The sequence below is a fragment of the Cynocephalus volans genome, chromosome 4 (genome assembly GCF_027409185.1).
Source record: "Cynocephalus volans isolate mCynVol1 chromosome 4, mCynVol1.pri, whole genome shotgun sequence".
Lineage (NCBI taxonomy): Eukaryota > Metazoa > Chordata > Mammalia > Dermoptera > Cynocephalidae > Cynocephalus > Cynocephalus volans.
In genome coordinates, this window is record NC_084463.1 from 142201069 (window position 1) to 142218189 (window position 17121).

General features: G+C 37.2%; 1 protein-coding gene across 4 annotated transcripts in view; it reads left to right on the top strand.

The window, feature by feature from the left end:
- TTC17 (tetratricopeptide repeat domain 17) overlaps window positions 1-17121 on the top strand; it is a 131622-nt gene that overhangs the window by 48286 nt on the left and 66215 nt on the right. For all 4 annotated transcript variants that reach the window (XM_063092905.1, XM_063092907.1, XM_063092909.1 and 1 more), the window contains exon 16: window positions 11737-11923. In XM_063092905.1, the coding sequence (XP_062948975.1) occupies window positions 11737-11923 (187 nt within the window). The remainder of the gene's footprint in view (window positions 1-11736; window positions 11924-17121) is intronic.

A 17121-nucleotide genomic window follows, 5' to 3' on the forward strand; every position in this document is an offset into this window, starting at 1 on the left:
TTTGATGGGGATTGCATTGAATTTGTATATCACTTTGGGTAGTATGGACATTTTCACTATGTTGATTCTTCCAATCCAAGAGCATGGGATATCTTTCCATCTTCTTGTATCCTCTCTAATTTCTCTCAGCAGTGGTTTGTAGTTCTCGTTATAGAGATTTTTCACCTCCTTGGTTAACTCAATTCCTAAGTATTTTATTTTTTTGGTGGCTATTGTAAATGGGCAGGCTTTCTTGATTTCTTGTTCTGCATGTTCACTATTGGAGAAAAGAAATGCTACTGATTTTTGTGTGTTGATTTTGTATCCTGCTACTGTGCTGAAATCATTTATCAATTCCAACAGTTTTTGTAGAGGTTTTAGGCTGTTCGATATACAGGATCATGTCATCTGCAAACAGGGACAGTTTGACTTCATCTTTTCCAATCTGGATGCCCTTTATTTCCTTCTCTTCTCTGATTGCTCTGGCTAGTACTTCCAACACTGTGTTGAATAGGAGTGGTGAGAGTGGGCATCCTTGTCTAGTTCCTGTTCTTAAAGGAAAAGCTTTCAGCTTTTCCCCATTCAGGATGATATTGGCTGTGGGTTTGGCATATATGGCTTTAATTATGTTGAGATACTTTCCCTCTATACCTAACTTATAGAGGGTCTTTGTCATGAATGAGTGCTGTACTTTATCAAATGCTTTTTCAGCATCTATAGAGATGATCATATGGTCGTTGTGTTTGAGTTTATTAATATGGTGTATCACATTTATTGATTTGCGTATGTTGAACCAACCTTGCATCCCTGGGATGAATCCCACTTGATCATGATGAATAATTTTACATATGTGTTGCTGTATTCTGTTTGCTAGTATTTTAGTGAGGATTTTTGCATCTATATTCATCAAGGATATTGGCCTGTAGTTTTCTTTTTTGGTTATATCTTTACCTGGTTTTGGTATCAGGATGATGTTTGCTTCATAGAATGAGTTTGGGAGATTTGCGTCCATTTCAATCTTTTGGAATAGTTTGTAAAGAATCGGTGTCAATTCCTCTTTGAATGTTTGGTAAAATTCTGCTGTGAATCCATCTGGTCCTGGGCTTTTCTTTGTTGGGAGCCTTCTGATAACAGCTTCAATCTCCTTTATTGTTATTGGTCTGTTCAAATTTTCTACGTCTTCACGGTTCAGTTTTGGGAGCTTGTGTGTGTCCAGAAATTTATCCATTTCCTCCAGATTTTCAAATTTGTTGGCGTATAGTTGTTTATAGTAGTCTCGAATGATTCCTTGTATTTCAGATGAATCAGTTGTAATATCGCCTTTTTCATTTCTAATTTTTGTTATTTGAGTCTTCTCTCTTCTTTTTTTTGTTAGCCATGCTAATGGTTTGTCAATTTTATCTATCTTTTCAAAAAACCAACTTTTTGATTCGTTGATCTTTTGAATTGTTTTTTGGTTTTCAATTTCATTCAGTTCTGCTCTGATCTTAATGATTTCTTTCCGTCTGCTAACTTTAGGTTTGGATTGTTCTTGTTTTTCTAGTTCTTTAAGGTGAAGTGTTAGGTTGTTCACTTGCCATCTTTCTATTCTTCTGAAGTGAGCGTTTAATGCAATAAATTTTCCCCTCAATACTGCTTTTGCAGTATCCCACAGGTTTTGGTATGATGTATCATTGCTTTCATTAGTTTCAATAAATTTTTTGATTTCCTGCTTGATTTCTTCTTGGACCCATATGTCATTAAGTAGAATGCTGTTTAATTTCCATGTGTTTGGATAGTTTCCAGAGTTTCGTTTGTTATTAATTTCTAGTTTTAATCCATTGTGGTCTGAGAAGATACATGGGATAATTGCAATTTTTTTGAATTTATTGAGACTTGATTTGTGACCTAATATGTGATCTATCCTGGAGAATGATCCATGTGCTGATGAGAAGAATGAATATTCTGAGGTTGTTGGGTGGAATGTTCTGTAGATATCTGCCAATTCCAATTGGTCTAGAGTCTTGTTTAGATCTTGTGTTTCTCTACTGATTCTTTGCCCAGATGATCTGTCTAATATTGACAGTGGAGTGTTCAGGTCCCCTGCTATTATGGTATTAGTGTCTATTTCCTTCTTTAGGTCTAATAGAGTTTGTTTTATAAATCTGGCTGCTCCAACATTGGGTGCGTACATATTTATGATTGTTATGTCTTCTTGATGGATCAGTCCTTTTATCATTAAGTAGTGTCCCTCATTGTCTCTTTTTATGGTTTTTAGTTTAAAGTCTATTTTGTCAGATATAAGAATAGCTACTCCAGCTCGTTTTTCTTTTCTGTTTGCATGGTAAATCTTTTTCCATCCTTTCACTCGTACTCTGTGTGAATCTTTATGGGTGAGGTGGGTCTCTTGTAGGCAGCATATAGTTGGGTCCTGCTTTTTGATCCAGTCAGCCAGTCTGTGTCTTTTAATTGGGGAATTTAAGCCTTTTACATTAAGAGTTGTTATTGAAAGGTATTGATTTATTCCTAGCATTTTATTGGTTGTTTGGTTGTCTTAGGTGTCTTTTGTTCCTTGCTTTCTGATTTACTGTTTGTTTTCTGTGTTTGTTGGTTCCTTAGTTTGTAGACAGTGTTTTTGTTAGCTTGTTTTCTCTTCATGAATGCCATTTTTATTATACTAGCGGGTTTAGATTTTTCTTGGGTTTTTATGGCAGTGGTAGTTATTTTTCAGGAACCAAACCCAGTACTCCCTTGAGGATTTCTTGTAAGGGTGGTCTTGTGGTAGTGAACTCCCGCAGTTTTTGTTTGTCTGAGAAATATACTATTTGCCCCTCATTTCGGAAGGATAGCCTTGCAGGGTAGAGTATTCTTGGCTGGCAATCTTTGTCTTTTAGTATTTTGAAAATATCATCCCATTCCTTTCTAGCTTTTAGGGTTTGTGATGAAAAGTCTGATGTTAACCTGATTGGGGCTCCCTTATAGGTGATTTGATGCTTCTCTCTTGCAGCTTTTAAGATTCTCTCTTTATCTCTGAGTTTTGCCAATTTGACTATGACATGTCTTGGAGAAGGTCTTTTTGGGTTGAATACATTTGGAGATCGTTGAGCTTCCTGGATCTGAAGATCTGTGATTTTTCCTATACCTGGGAAGTTTTCTGCCACTATTTTGTTGAATATGTTTTCAATGGAATCTCCATTTTCCTCCCCTTCTGGAATACCCATGACTCGGATATTTGATCGCTTATGGTTGTCTGATATCTCTCTCAGATTTTCTTCCATGTCCTTGATTCTTTTTTCTTTCTTTTTGTCTGCTTGTGTTATTTCAAACAGCCCATCTTCAAGTTCAGAGGTTCTCTCTTCAACTTCGACAAGCCTGCTGGTTAAACTCTCCGTTGTGTTTTTTATTTCGTTGAATAACTTCTTCAGTTCAGCAAGTTCTGCTACATTTTTTTTCAGGACATTGATTTCCTTGTACATTTCCTCTTTCAGGTCCTGTATACTTTTCCTCATTTCATCATGATGTCTAGCTGAGTTTTCTTGTATCTCATTCAGTTTCCTTAGAATTATCACTCGAAATTCCTTGTCAGTCATTTCAAGGGCTTCTTGTTCTATAGGATCTAGAGTTTGAGATTTATTAACTTTTGGTGGTGTACTTTCTTGATTTTTTGTATTTCTGGTATCTTTTTTTTGGTGTTTATTCATTGTGGCAGGGGGTTTCACAGTCCACCGGTTTGAGACTAATGACTAACTAGGATGTTGCTGTGGTTGCCAATTTCGTATGGCTCCCTCCGTGACTGCTCAGTTGGCCTCTAGTGCCTTGTGTGTGTGGTTGCCTCAGGTCTGGGGCTTCTCCGGGGAGCCACCTTTCTGGTCAGCTTGGACTCTGCTGGGCTGGTGGATCACGTACCACAGGGTGTGTGATCTCTGTTGAGCTTTCACTTCCTGTGCAGGACTTCTCCCTGTTCCGTGTGCTCTGGCCCAGGCTGTTAGATCGTGCAGTGGCGACCCCACTGGGTGTGTGATTTCTGTCGAGTCTCCGCCTCCCTGGCCGCACGTCTCCCCACTCTGTGCGCACTGTGCTGGGCTGGGGCGTGTCTTCTGCACCCCTCGTCTATCAGCTGGGCCTTCAAGACCCTGCTCGGCACCGCCTCGCCCAGGAAGTCTACCAGGTTTCTGCTAGGCACAGACGACCGGTCTCTCTGGGTGCCTTTGTAGCACTATGTAGATCTTTCTCGGGTCTTGTTCACCTTTGTATCCCCCCAGTATAAACTGAGTCTAGCGCCCACCTGCAGCCTGGTCTCCGGCAGGTTCAAGCAGACCTGGGAACTCTCCTACCACACTATTCCCAACCAGAAATTCGTTAGACTTTTTTCCAAACTGGTGGCCGCAGAGATGGTATCTGCCTCCCAGTTACAGGGAGTTTACCTGGGGCCGGAGTCCAGGGTATGGTGGAGTGACAGTCGGCCCGCCCGTACTTCCTTGCCCTCCCGTACTTCCTTGCCCTCCCAACACTGGCCGGGGACGCCCCCCGCCACCAGCCCCGCCATAGCACCGCGGAGGGAGTGGGAGCGGAGGCCGGTCCGCAGGCTCCAGAAAGCCCGGCGCCAGGCCAAGCAAGTGGGAGGGCTCAGTGATGGCCGAGCAGGGCGGAGCTGCCCGCACCTGGGAAAATGGAGGCAGCACCGGGCGGTGAGTGGCCTGGTGGTGCAGGCGGGAGCCGCTTGGGCATCCACCCCCTGAACAGAGCTGTGCCAGGGGTCACTCCCAGTGCTGTGCCAGGTCGGGTGCTCACTCTCTGTCTCTGGTTTGCCGCCTTTCCCAGTTCTCGGCCGCTGCCGCCTCGGGCTGTTCAGTCGCGGCGCGGCTCGGGCGCTCCCAGGAATCTTCTTTAATGCCGGCCTGAAACCTCGAATCCTGAATAGGGCTGCTGGCTGCCTTCAGCGCGGCCCCGGCCTCCGGGATTCTGTCTGCATCCACAGCAGCCCTGGCACTGTGTTCCCTGTTTCGAGACTCACTTTTGCAGCTAAGAAACAGTTCTTTTCCTGCTCCACACTTCAAAGCTGTTGCCTGTAAATGAGGCAGCCTCTCCTGCCGGGGGCAAAGTGGCGGTCACCCCCCACGACCGGTCAGCAGCAGCAGTCCTCCCTTAAGAGATGGCGAGAGGAAGGTCCACAAGTTTCCCGGCTGCCTGAGGCCCAGTGGCCACCTTTTCCACCTCAGCTACTCCGCGCCAGCCGCCGCAGCCGCCGCCGTCTTGAAAAACTCTCTCAATTCATAAATTCTGATACACCAACCACTTAGCCTGATGAGAATAACTGATCTGCGATTTCTTATAAATGGAAGGATATATGTGGTCTTTTGGAACTGGCTTCTTTCATTTAACTTAATGATTTCAAGGATTGTCCATGTTGGCAAAACTAATTTTTTAATATGAGGAGAAAATATTGCCTATTAAAAGTTTCCTTTGAAATATACAAATTCACAACTGTATTTTAAGCAAAAGTTTATAGTCTCTATACTATGTAACAAGTCAAGCTGCCAAAGAAAGTACATCAAATATTTATCTAATGCTTACTATATACCAGGTGCTGATACAGTGGAAACAAACATGTATATACTTATGGGATGCGATGAAGTGAGCATCCAAATGGAAGGCTCAGTACAGCTATATTTCCTTGATACTTCTCATGGTTCAGTTTCTACTGCCGCCAGCCAAGGCAGTTAGGCAGTATTATTCTGAAGAAAAGAGAGCTCCCTTAGAGATTAGTTGCCTTTCTATATTTTAAAATTATACTAAAATTTTAGTTTTTAAATACTGTCGCACTGCAACAACAATAAAAAGTAAAATTTTGCAACTCTACCATACAGGTGACCTTTCAAACTCATTACGTAAAAAATATGTATTATTACATAGATTTAAAGCCATCAATTTAAATGGTTATATGAAGTTTTAATTAATTGACATGCTACAACTTGCTCTTCTATTTTTGGATATTTAGGTTGCTGACAGGGCTTAGCTGTTATCACTGCTGTTTTTCTGGATAAGGCCTTTTCTGTATTCCAGAAAATGTTCTTAGGCAGGATTGCTAGCAGAGGAATTTCTAAGTCAATAAGAGAATGAATATTTTGATGGCACTGGTACAAAGTGCCAAACAGTACACCACAAGTGTTGGGAAAATAGAGGAAAATGGTCAAGGCCCCTCAGATGTTCAGAATCTTGCCGAGCATTTTGCTGTTAATAGGTTGTGTGTGGGCGGAGTTATGCACCTGCACCACACTGCCACCTTGGCTGGAGTTTTATTGCCTTGGGCAGCAGCCGCCGCACAAGCAGCCATGCCTTTCCAGTCTGCGGCTTCCAGGGATCTGTTTGCCAGTTACCTAGCTCATAGACCTGCGTGTAAGGGGTCTGTGGACCCAGCCTGGCATGTGAAGGGTTTGTGACCCAGTCTGTGAATGAGCTTGAGGGGTCTGTGAGCTTCCGACCCAGCCCTAGCTCAACAATTGGCCCAGTTGGCAGGATTACTGGCAGGTAAAACAGTCCGACAACTGGCATGGTCGAGTAGCTTTACAGTTGGCGTCACGAACAGGATTAAAAGAGCTTTACAATTGGCATAGTTGGCAGGATGCCGACGTTAGCCTTAGCGCTACAACAAGGTTTGGGTCAATTTATATTGCCATGATCTGAAGATGTTCATTTTCACCTGTATCCTCACCAGAATTTGGCAGTTGAAATAACTGCTAACTTTTCTTGATTGTTTGCTACAGTCAGGCACTGTACTAAGCATTTTACATGTAATAACTCATTTAGACCTCACATCAATTCTGTGAGATAGTATTTCCGCATTGGTAGATGAGGAGACTCTAAGGGTACAGAGAAGTTAAGGGATTTACTGAATGTCACAGGGCTTGGATTTGAACTCAGGGAGATTGGCCACACAGCTCACACTCTTTAGTCATGTTACATGTCTCTGAGTTAACATTTATAAAATAAGTTTTCTTGTTTAAAAATGTCACTTCTTTGTTGTAACTAATTTTTTTATCTTTTCATTGTATTTTTAAATAAAATTTATATATACATTTTGTTCATTTTGTTAGAATTTAGTTTTTTAAAATTTTGTGTGAATTCTTTGTGTACTCTTTTTGTGTAAAGTCTTGAACTGTACCTGTCATATGTTAAAAATATTTTCTTTGCCTTTTTATCTTAGCTCTTAAAAATTACCCTTAAACTTGTCTTTTGATTTTGATTTCTACTTTTAAAGTGTCCTCGCAAGAAGTTTGAAAGAAGTTAATTCTATTTTGTTTTCATTTTCTGTCTTGATCTTTAAATAGTTTGTTTTCAAATATACAAAGACCTTTTCCTATGTTGCCTTCTAGATATTTTATAGTTTTAGGTTTTACAAAATTTAGATCTATAATCCATTTCAAGTTAAGTTTTCTTTGTGATGTGAGGTAGGGATCAAAGTGCATATCCACAAATATATCCACTTGTTCCAGCACCATAGCTTGAGAAGACTATCCTTTTCCTTTTGAATTACCTTTCACCTTTGTTCTAAACTTCAGACTATTTTTTTACTTTACATCTCCGCTTGGATGTCTAAAGGACGCTCTAAAACTAAAGGCCAAAACTAAGCTCCTTAACAGTGTTCCAATTTTTTTTGTTCTCAGTCTTCCTCATTTCAGGAAACAATAAAGCTATATTTCCAGTAGCTTAGGACAGAAACTTGGAGCTATGCTTCATACCTTTCTTCTTCTCTCAGGGGAAATTCAATGTACTAGTTAACCTTGCTGATTCTGTTTTCAAAATATAAACAGTATTTCACTGTTTATCATCATCTTCATTGCTCTCTGATCCAAACTACCATTATTTTTGTCTGGATTATTTCAATAGTCTTCTAATTGGTTTCTCTTCTTCTGCCTTTGTCTCACTATATAGTCTGTTCTCATACAGCAAGCAGTGAGATGCTTCTAAAAAGTCAGACGTTGTCATATGTCTGTTCAGATCCCTGCAGTGGCTCTCCATATAATTCACAGTAAAACATAAGAATTTATAAGGGTGTAGAAGGTCCTACATGACCTTGTTACTTTTCCAACCTTCTCTCCAGTCTCACTTGCCTCCTTACAGTTCCTTGAATATACTAGGCATTCTTGGCCTCAGGGCCTTTGTAGGGGAGGGGAGGCCTGACCACCTGGCCAGTATGGGAATCCTTGATCTTGATGTTATCAACACCATGCTCTAACAACTGAACTAACCAGCCAGCCCTCACCTCAGGGCCTTTGCACTTTCTATTCTCTCTGCTTGGAGTACTTTGCCCCACCAAGATTCTTTATAGCTTTCTCCTTTACCTCCATAAAGTCTTAAAAGTGTTAGCTTTTCAGTAAGTTCTTCCCTTACTATTCTATTAAAAGTGGCAATCCCCTCTTTACTCTAATACAGCTTAGTCTTTTCCTGCTGTATCTTTCTCCATCACATTTTACTTGCTGTCACCCCACTCTAGACTGTAAAATGAAGATAAGGATTATCTTTCTTATTTTCTACTGTATCCACAGTGTCTAAAACAGTGCTTGGAACATAGTAAACACTCAGTGCTTATTTCCTGGATGAACTGGTGCAAATTCATCTTTTTTTTCCCAAAATGCTAACCAGTTTATCTCAACTCAAGATATTTGTAGAACCATCATTCTGGTCACAGGAATAATTGCAACACTTTGTTTTCTTATGCAAAATACAAAGAAACTTTTGAAATCTAAGTATGGGATTAAATTTTGTATCAGTGTGAACTGCTAAGTAATACTTTACATGTAATCTGAGAGCTGCTTAGATTAGACCTTAATCTGGAATATTTTGTATACTTTTGCTTGGTTACAGTAAGACATTTTTGATGTTTTAATAGCCTGAATCAAAAGCAAGTAGTTGGATAAATCATAAGTGTTGCTTTTCATAGGGATATGCTGGGAAATCTGAGAATAAAACATTCTTAGATCTTTTAAAATATTTTTATTGGTAAAATAAGTTCAGAACAAGTGGTTTACACACAAGCAAATACAAAAACACTAAACACAGGTGTACTTTAGTTAAAGTGACATACACTGAATTCTTTGGGCTGCTTATAAAAACAAAGTCTAAGAAAACAATTGGAAAATAGCATATAAAATCTGCTATTTACAGTAGCATCAAGAAAACATCAGCTATCTAGGAATAAGTGTAGAGGAAGATATACAAGATTTCTGTGTTGATTACAAAACATTGCCAAGAGAAAGAAGACATAAGTAAATGGAGATATATGTTATGTTCACGAATTAGGAGATTCAATATTGTTGATGTAGGTTTTCTTTAAATTAACCTCTAGATTCAACTTAATCCTAGTCAGACACCTAGAAATTTCATATACAGCAAACCTTTGAATAACATGGGTTTGAACTGCATGGGTCCACTTATGCATGAATTTTTTCAATAAATATATTGGAAAATTTGGGGTTAGGTATGTCATGAATGTATGACATACTTAACTAAATAGGTGTGTCATGAATGCATAACGTACCTAACCAAAGAGTTAAGTAACCCATCTAACAGTTGACTATTAGTAGTGAAGTAGTGAAGTACTTAATTACTGCTTAAGTAATAAAGTAAAGAGATGGCCAGTTAGCTCAGTCAATTAGAGTCCCAGTGTTGATAACACCAAGGTCAAAGGTTTGAATCCCGTTACTGACCAGCTGCCAAAAATAAAAAAGATGTCGGGTACTTAAGTAGTAGTTAAGTACAGTTGAGTAAGTTTTGGGGAGTCAAAAGTTATACTTAGGATTTTCAACTGTGTGGTCTCAGTGCCCCTAACCCCCTGCATTCAGCATTGTGTGTGTAATGATAAGTTGACTCTAAAATCTACATGGAAATGGACCTAGAACAGCCAAAAAAAAAAAAATGGGAGGGAGAAACTGGATAGACCAAATGTCAAGACCTACCATAATTAAATCAGTATGGTATTGCTGCAGAAATAAACATATCAGTGGAATACAATGGAAGAATTTAGAAATAGACCCCCCACATGTATATTCTCTGATTTATGACAAAGGCGCACCCATAATTCAGTGGGAAGAATCTTTTTGGTTTTTCAGTAAGTGGTGCTGGAGTAATTGGATATCCCTTTGGGAAAAGATAAGAATTTTGACTCCTATCCCATATCATACACAAAATTAATGTGAAGTGAACCATGTACCAAAATGTGAAAGATAAAACAATATAGCTTCTTGATGAAAACAGGAGAAAGTCTTTGTGACCTTGAAGTAGGCAAATATTTCGCAAAGGCTTAACTTAAAAGGAAAAAATAAGAAACTGAACTTTATTAAAATTAAGAATTTCTGTTTATCAAAAGATACAATTAAGAAAATAAAAAGGCAAACTACAAACTGGGAAAAGATACTGGCAATAAATATTTCCAACAAAGGACTCATATCTAGTATATATAGAGAAATCCTTCAAATCAATAAGCAGGACAGTCTTATTTTTTTTTTTTAATGAGGAAAAGAACAGGCACTTCAGAAATGAAGATATCCAAAAGGCCAATAGGCACATGAAAAAAATACTCCACATTACTACTCATTAGAGAAATGCAAATTAAAACCACAGTGAGATGCCAATTCAGCTCATGAAAATAAAATTGAAAAGACTGACAATATATGATGAATTCTCATACTTGCTGGTAGGAGTGTAAATTTGTATGTTGATTTTGGAAAACTGGTTGTATCTAATCAAACTAAATATAAGTCTGTCTTACAACCCATTGCTAAGTATATCCAAGGAAAGTGTGTACAGTATGTTTATCAAAAGACATCTACAAAAATATTCACAGTAGCTTTATTCATAATAGCCAGAAACTGGAAACATCCCAAATGCCAATCAGTAGGAGAATGGTTGAACAGGCTGTGGTATTTTCACACAGTGGAACATTACAGATCAGTTTTTTTTTAAAAAAGAATGAACCATTGATACAAAAACATGGATGAATTTTAGATTGAGTGAAAGAAGCTACAAATGGATACATATTATATGCACGTGCCAGAGAACTTTCTGTTTGATTCCTTTTATATGAAGTTCAAGAACAGGCAAAGCTAATCTATGGGATAGAGTCACAACATCACAATAGCAGTTACTTCTGGGATTATGATTGGGTTTCCCAAGGGAACCTCCTGGGGTACTAGAAAACTTTTTGTTTTGTACAGTTAGGAATATTCTAAATGTTTTATATCAAGCTGAGTGGTGGTTACAGGTATATATACATGTATAAAAATTCATTGAACTGTACACTTAAGACATTATATATACTTTATATATATATATATATATATTTTTTTTTTTTTCTAAAAAGATGACCGGTAAGGGGATCTTAACCCTTGACTTGGTGTTGTCAGCACCACACTAACCCAGTGAGCAAACCGGCCATCCCTATATGGGATCCGAACCCGCGGCCTTGGCGCTCCCAGCGCCGCACTCTCCCGAGTGAGCCACGGGCTCGGCCCTACTTTATATTTTTTATTAGTAAAAAATACATTTACATATGTTATACAGTTTAGAATTAAATTTAACTTAGAATTAAAGCTTAAAAATACATGTGCGTATGTTACACAGTTTAGAATTGGCTGGTGTGAATAAAATGGGAAGTTAGAAATAACCTTTATGGAATAACATGAGAAAAGCCAAAACACATATACTGTAAAGGTTTTGTAACTCAGAAAATATTAATTCATTAACATTTTACTGATTTTTTTTTTTTTTTTTCCTTTTCAGCCTCTGACCTTTTTGAGCCTGGGAAATGCTTACCTCGCTCTGAAGAATATCAGTGGGGCACTTGAGGCCTTTAGACAGGCTTTGAAATTAACTACCAAATGCCCAGAATGTGAAAACAGCCTGAAGTTGATTCGCTGTATGCAGTTTTATCCTTTTCTGTACAACATCACCTCTTCTGTTTGCAGTGGTAAGTAGCCGTTAAATGCTGGCAAAATAATGAGCTCAGCCAGAGTTCCTGTTCTCATCAACAGAACACAGAAAATGATTTTCTTAACTTTCCCCAAGGATTTAAATAACTGGTATAATTCTAGAGGCACAGGAAAAGAAATTCATTTATTACTTTCTATAGATGATTTACGGTATTAAGGCTTAATTCTTTCCCAGAATCCTGGTTGAGAAAGGCTGACTAAAATATGTAGTATATTCAACTGGGATTGATAAGCTGTGAGATTCTTTTTCCTCTCCCTAAAGTTTCTGGTGTTTTATACTGTCATGACTGATATTCATGGTAAAGGATATTTTTCTGTCCGTGAAGTCAAAGTGTGTAATGAAAGCTGAAGCAGTTCTTCTACATACTCAGTCACTGAAATACAGCCCCTTGCCTTCCAGTGAAGACGATTCAGACCTTTACTGCACCTTTGAAATAGTCATCTGACACTAAGTAGTATTTCTTTCCCTTCTTCCACTCTCACATGGCCATGGGTACATATGTATGTACATACATGTATTCACCTGGGTAGAGCTAATATCTAAAACTGTTGCAGACTCATCAGTTAGAACCCTTCTTCTAAGAGTACCATGATATTTGATTATTTACTTCTTTAACCTTCATTATAAGAAAAAAATCATGAGTTTGACTCCCTGCCTTGAATTATGATAGATGCAGTTTACATATGTGTGGATCCTCAGGATCTAGCCATTGTGGAGCACACTGTGTGTTCTGTAAATGTTCAGATTAGATTGAAATATTTAAACAGAGAGCTATCAGTCCAGCTACTTTACTGTGGATATTTAATAAACAGAAACCAGACACCCACTTCTTTATATAGTTTGTCTAAAAGACATCAATAATTACTAGTAGATTTGGAACCAGGAACTGGTTTTCCTGATTCACTGTACCAGACTGCCTTAGGATTTTAATGGAATGATAGACAGTAGATAGTGCATTTTTAAATATCAGAGCCTAGTTATTTAGTAAAGAAACTAAGAATCTCTTAGCATTATAACTTCATTGCTCAGTTGTGGATCAGTGTTGAACACAATCTGAATTAAAGTTATTATATTAATGCTGAAGGCCTAAGACAGTATAGCAAGGCTGTAGAGTGGAGTGGCTATCACTAAAATCATACAGATCCATGTTTTTGTGTGTGTGTGTTTTTTTTTTTGACCAGTAAGGGGATCACAACCCTCAGTACAGTCTGCACCATGCTCAGCCAGTGAGCACACCGGCCATCCCTATATAGGATCCGAACCCGCGGCCTCGGTGCTACCAGCGCCACACTCTCCCGAGTGAGCCAAGGGACCGGCCCCAGATCCATGTTTGAACCCCAGCTCCACCATAACTTTCTGATTCCAGTAAAGTCACTTGTGTCTTCATCTATACATGAGACAGTGAAACCTATATCATACACTCGTTGAGAGGATTAAATGAGAGCCTTATCATATAATAGATGTTGGGTAAAAGTAAGCCATTAGAAATTCATAGTGAATACAAAGTACTGAGGACTTTAAAGGTGCAAATTATGGATCTTTATCTTCTTACTTAATCCTAAAAAATATGTTGTAGTCTTTTAAATGTTGTAGGTTACCTACAGAACTGTCTTGTAAACAGGATTTCTCTTTGTCAATGAGCTTTTTATATTAGCAGAATCTCTTATTTTCTTTAGTCACTGTCATCTCCCTTGCCTCTCGGAATGTCTTTCTGTTATTGGGAAGAAGGGTTTTATATGTATATAGTGACCCTTTTCTAAAAAGTCTTTTTTTTAGCATTAATTATACATGTTTTTGTTTAAGATTTCAGTTTCTTGAAATTTATTCTTATTTTATGTCACTCTTATCAAGAGGGGGAATTCAGTTGTCTTGAATTTTTTTCACATAGTGTAACTTCAGCTAGTCTAGGAAACTAGCAACTTGGAACAGATCTTTGTTAGAGTTATAGTGTCTGATAATTCAGATTATCCCAAGAATATTATTGGATTCAATACAAAATAAAAGAAAATAATTTGACTTGGAAAGAGGGAATACTTTTTTTCACTTCTTTCAGAGAGAGCTCATCAATAAGAAATATTTAGTCCCTTTTATGTAAATTGTAATTAAGTAGTTATATTAGTCAGTGTCTGTTGCTTATAAGAGAATACCTGAAACTGGGTAATTTTTAAAGAAATGAAATTTATTTCTTATAGTTTTGGAGGACAGGAAGTCCATGGTCCAGGGGGTGCATCTGGTGAGAGCCTTCTGGGTAGGAACACTCTGCAGGGTCCCATGGTAATGCAGGGTATGACATGGCATGAGCATGGAAAGCGCGCTCTCATGTGCTCCTTATAAAGGCCTTCAGTCCATGCCCAGGATAACTCATTACTCTATGAACGGATTAATCCATTCACGAGGGCACAGTCCTCACAATCTAGTCACCTCTCAAAGGCCCCACCTTTCAAATATCATCATATTTCCCACCCTCTTAACACTGTTACAGTGGGGATCAAGTTTCCAACACATTAACTTTTGAGGGACACACTTGACCATAGCACTAGTTTACTAATTAAGTTAGCTGGTCTTTGGCACACCTGCTAAGGTCACTAGAAGAAGTTACTACTGCTAATAGAGCTAAAATCATTCTGATAGGAATTTGATAAGAATCCAGCATTTGCTAACACCTAAATAAATACTATTACCCCCATGGAAATGTATGCCACCATAGTTTTTAGGCTTAAAAAACTCATTTGATAGTACTGAACCAACTTCAATATTGAATTTTTCTTTGACTGTGTTCATGCATTACTTATTTCTGTAATAATTCTGTTCATTCACAGTTGTTTTGCTGAGTTACAGCTTGAAAAGCTGAAACTTGAAAGAAGCAAAACACCTCTATAGAAATCATGAACTTCTTATATTTGAAATTTAAACAGCTGCATCTACTCGTTATCTCTGAACTTTACTAAATGATTGATGAAAAAAGAGACAAAAACCTCTGAATAATGATTAGCATTTTGGTACCTTCATTGAAACCAGATAATTCTGTTTGCTTTTTGCGTTTTCATTTTTGTAATATCGAAGTAAACTTTATAAGTTATCTATGACAGTTCAAAGATTTCAAGAGATTGACAAGGCTTGTTATTCTTTTTCCATGTAATAATCAAGGAATTCATATTGTAATTGTTTATTATTAGACAAGAATTTAAGCTGCCCTTATCCACCCCTTTCCCAACCTAAATATTCTCTTATGAAAATCTGTTTGAAAAACTATCACTTTGAAAGCTTTTCAGATAAACTTTTCAAGATAAAAAGTAGTTAAATACTCTTGGAAAGCCTTAAAAATAATTTTTCTGACCAATATTTTTATTCTTCTACAAATTATTTTTGTTAAGATCCATGTTTAATAACTGTTCTTATAGCAACCGTAACATAGTATAATGTCTTAGATAGTGTGAACTTAGTGGGAAAATTATAAGCATTATGTTGACATCAGCAAATATTTCATTATTTTTCGTATATAATCATGGAATTTTTTACACAGATTTTCAGTTTATGGTTTTTTGGAATGGGTGCACAGGTAATATATTCTGTTACCTTTGAATACTGTTTCTTTCAACTTAAAAATACAAAATCACTATACTCAAATATTTTCTACTTATAAAGACTTTATAGCTGAAACTATCAATTACTGCAGAATTATTTATCTGATAGTTTTTCCAAACTTTAACCTAGAAATCATTTTATTGGCTACCGTTTGTTACATGCATATATATAAGTTGACTGTAAAAGAGAAGTTAGTGCTTCTAGTTTTATTAAACATTTTAGTTTGGCAGTTTTGAAATACATACTGTTTTTTACATTTATAGGTTTGTTATTTTACAATTTTATGTAACTTAAAGAGAACTGAACTGGTTGGTTACTTTAACAAACTCATTCTTCAATAACAACTTACTTTGACTCTTTTAAAAGTAAAATATAATCTGTTACATAAACTTACAATGCTTTTGAGTAGACGCAAGGTCTCTGAAGTGTTCAACCCTAAACAAAAAAGACTTTTTAAAAATTGGAAAAAATAAAAGTGTCACAGAGAATGAAACTTTATGAAACAATAGTGGTTTTCTCTAATGACCAAAAAGTAGAAAATAAATTGTAATAACAACTTGAGCAAATTGATTAAATACTAAATTTGTAGGAGAGTCCAGAAATATCTTGATAAAGTAATATAACCATGATGGTTGATTTTCCAAGCATTTATTACTCCAAAATATTTTTGAAATACTTTGATTTTTCAATTTTAATAATTTGTTGTAAATAAAAAAGTTATATCTAGCAAAGATATTTCTGCTTCTTAACTAATCTAGACTACCCTGTTATTGTATCCTTGATATGTATGATTTTACTTTTATTTTTAATATTCTTCATTCAGTATTTCTTTTTATGTTAGAAAGCATAAGACTAATGGTAGGTTATATCTATTAGACTTCTTTTATATAAGATGCTTGTAGATATGCCACAAAGAACAGCACTGGTATTTACCAAATATAATTAAGCATTAATCTAGGATTTCTGAGCCCATTTAGAAATATTGGCCCAGATCTTTCAAAATTATGAGTAAATGTTATTACAGAAGAATTCCAACTTTAATGTCTACATATTCTTAGAATTTTGTACAAGTTTCTCTATAATATGAATTTCAAAGCCTTTACCTCTAGAGGAAAAAATAGAGGAATTTTCAAGTCATGTACATGAGCTTTAATATCTGTTCAGTGTACAGATGGATTATCTTGTGTTCTCTTCAAAATGTTTCTGTATTTATAGCATCTATTTATGTAAATCGTATCTGCTTTTATGACTTATTTTGTTGCCTGTGGTTTTAGTCTGTGCTCTTTGACCCAAATTTTTGTAGATTTATAACTTGCAGCTTAAAGCAATTTTGCATGGAGTTCAGATTTTAAAGAAAATTTGAGGGAGGGCATTTTACGGCCCCCCTGTGGACTACCTAACATATACTGCCTACAATTAAGGGCTGTGGCTTTATCTCGTTCTTCATAAGAATTAGTGAAGATATCTGCTTTTTTTACAGACTCAGTGTTTATAGCTTTTTTTTGGTGACTGGCTGTTATGGCGATCCAAATCCTTCACCTTGGTCTTACAACATTGCACTCTAACCAGTTGAGCTAACCAGCCAGCCCA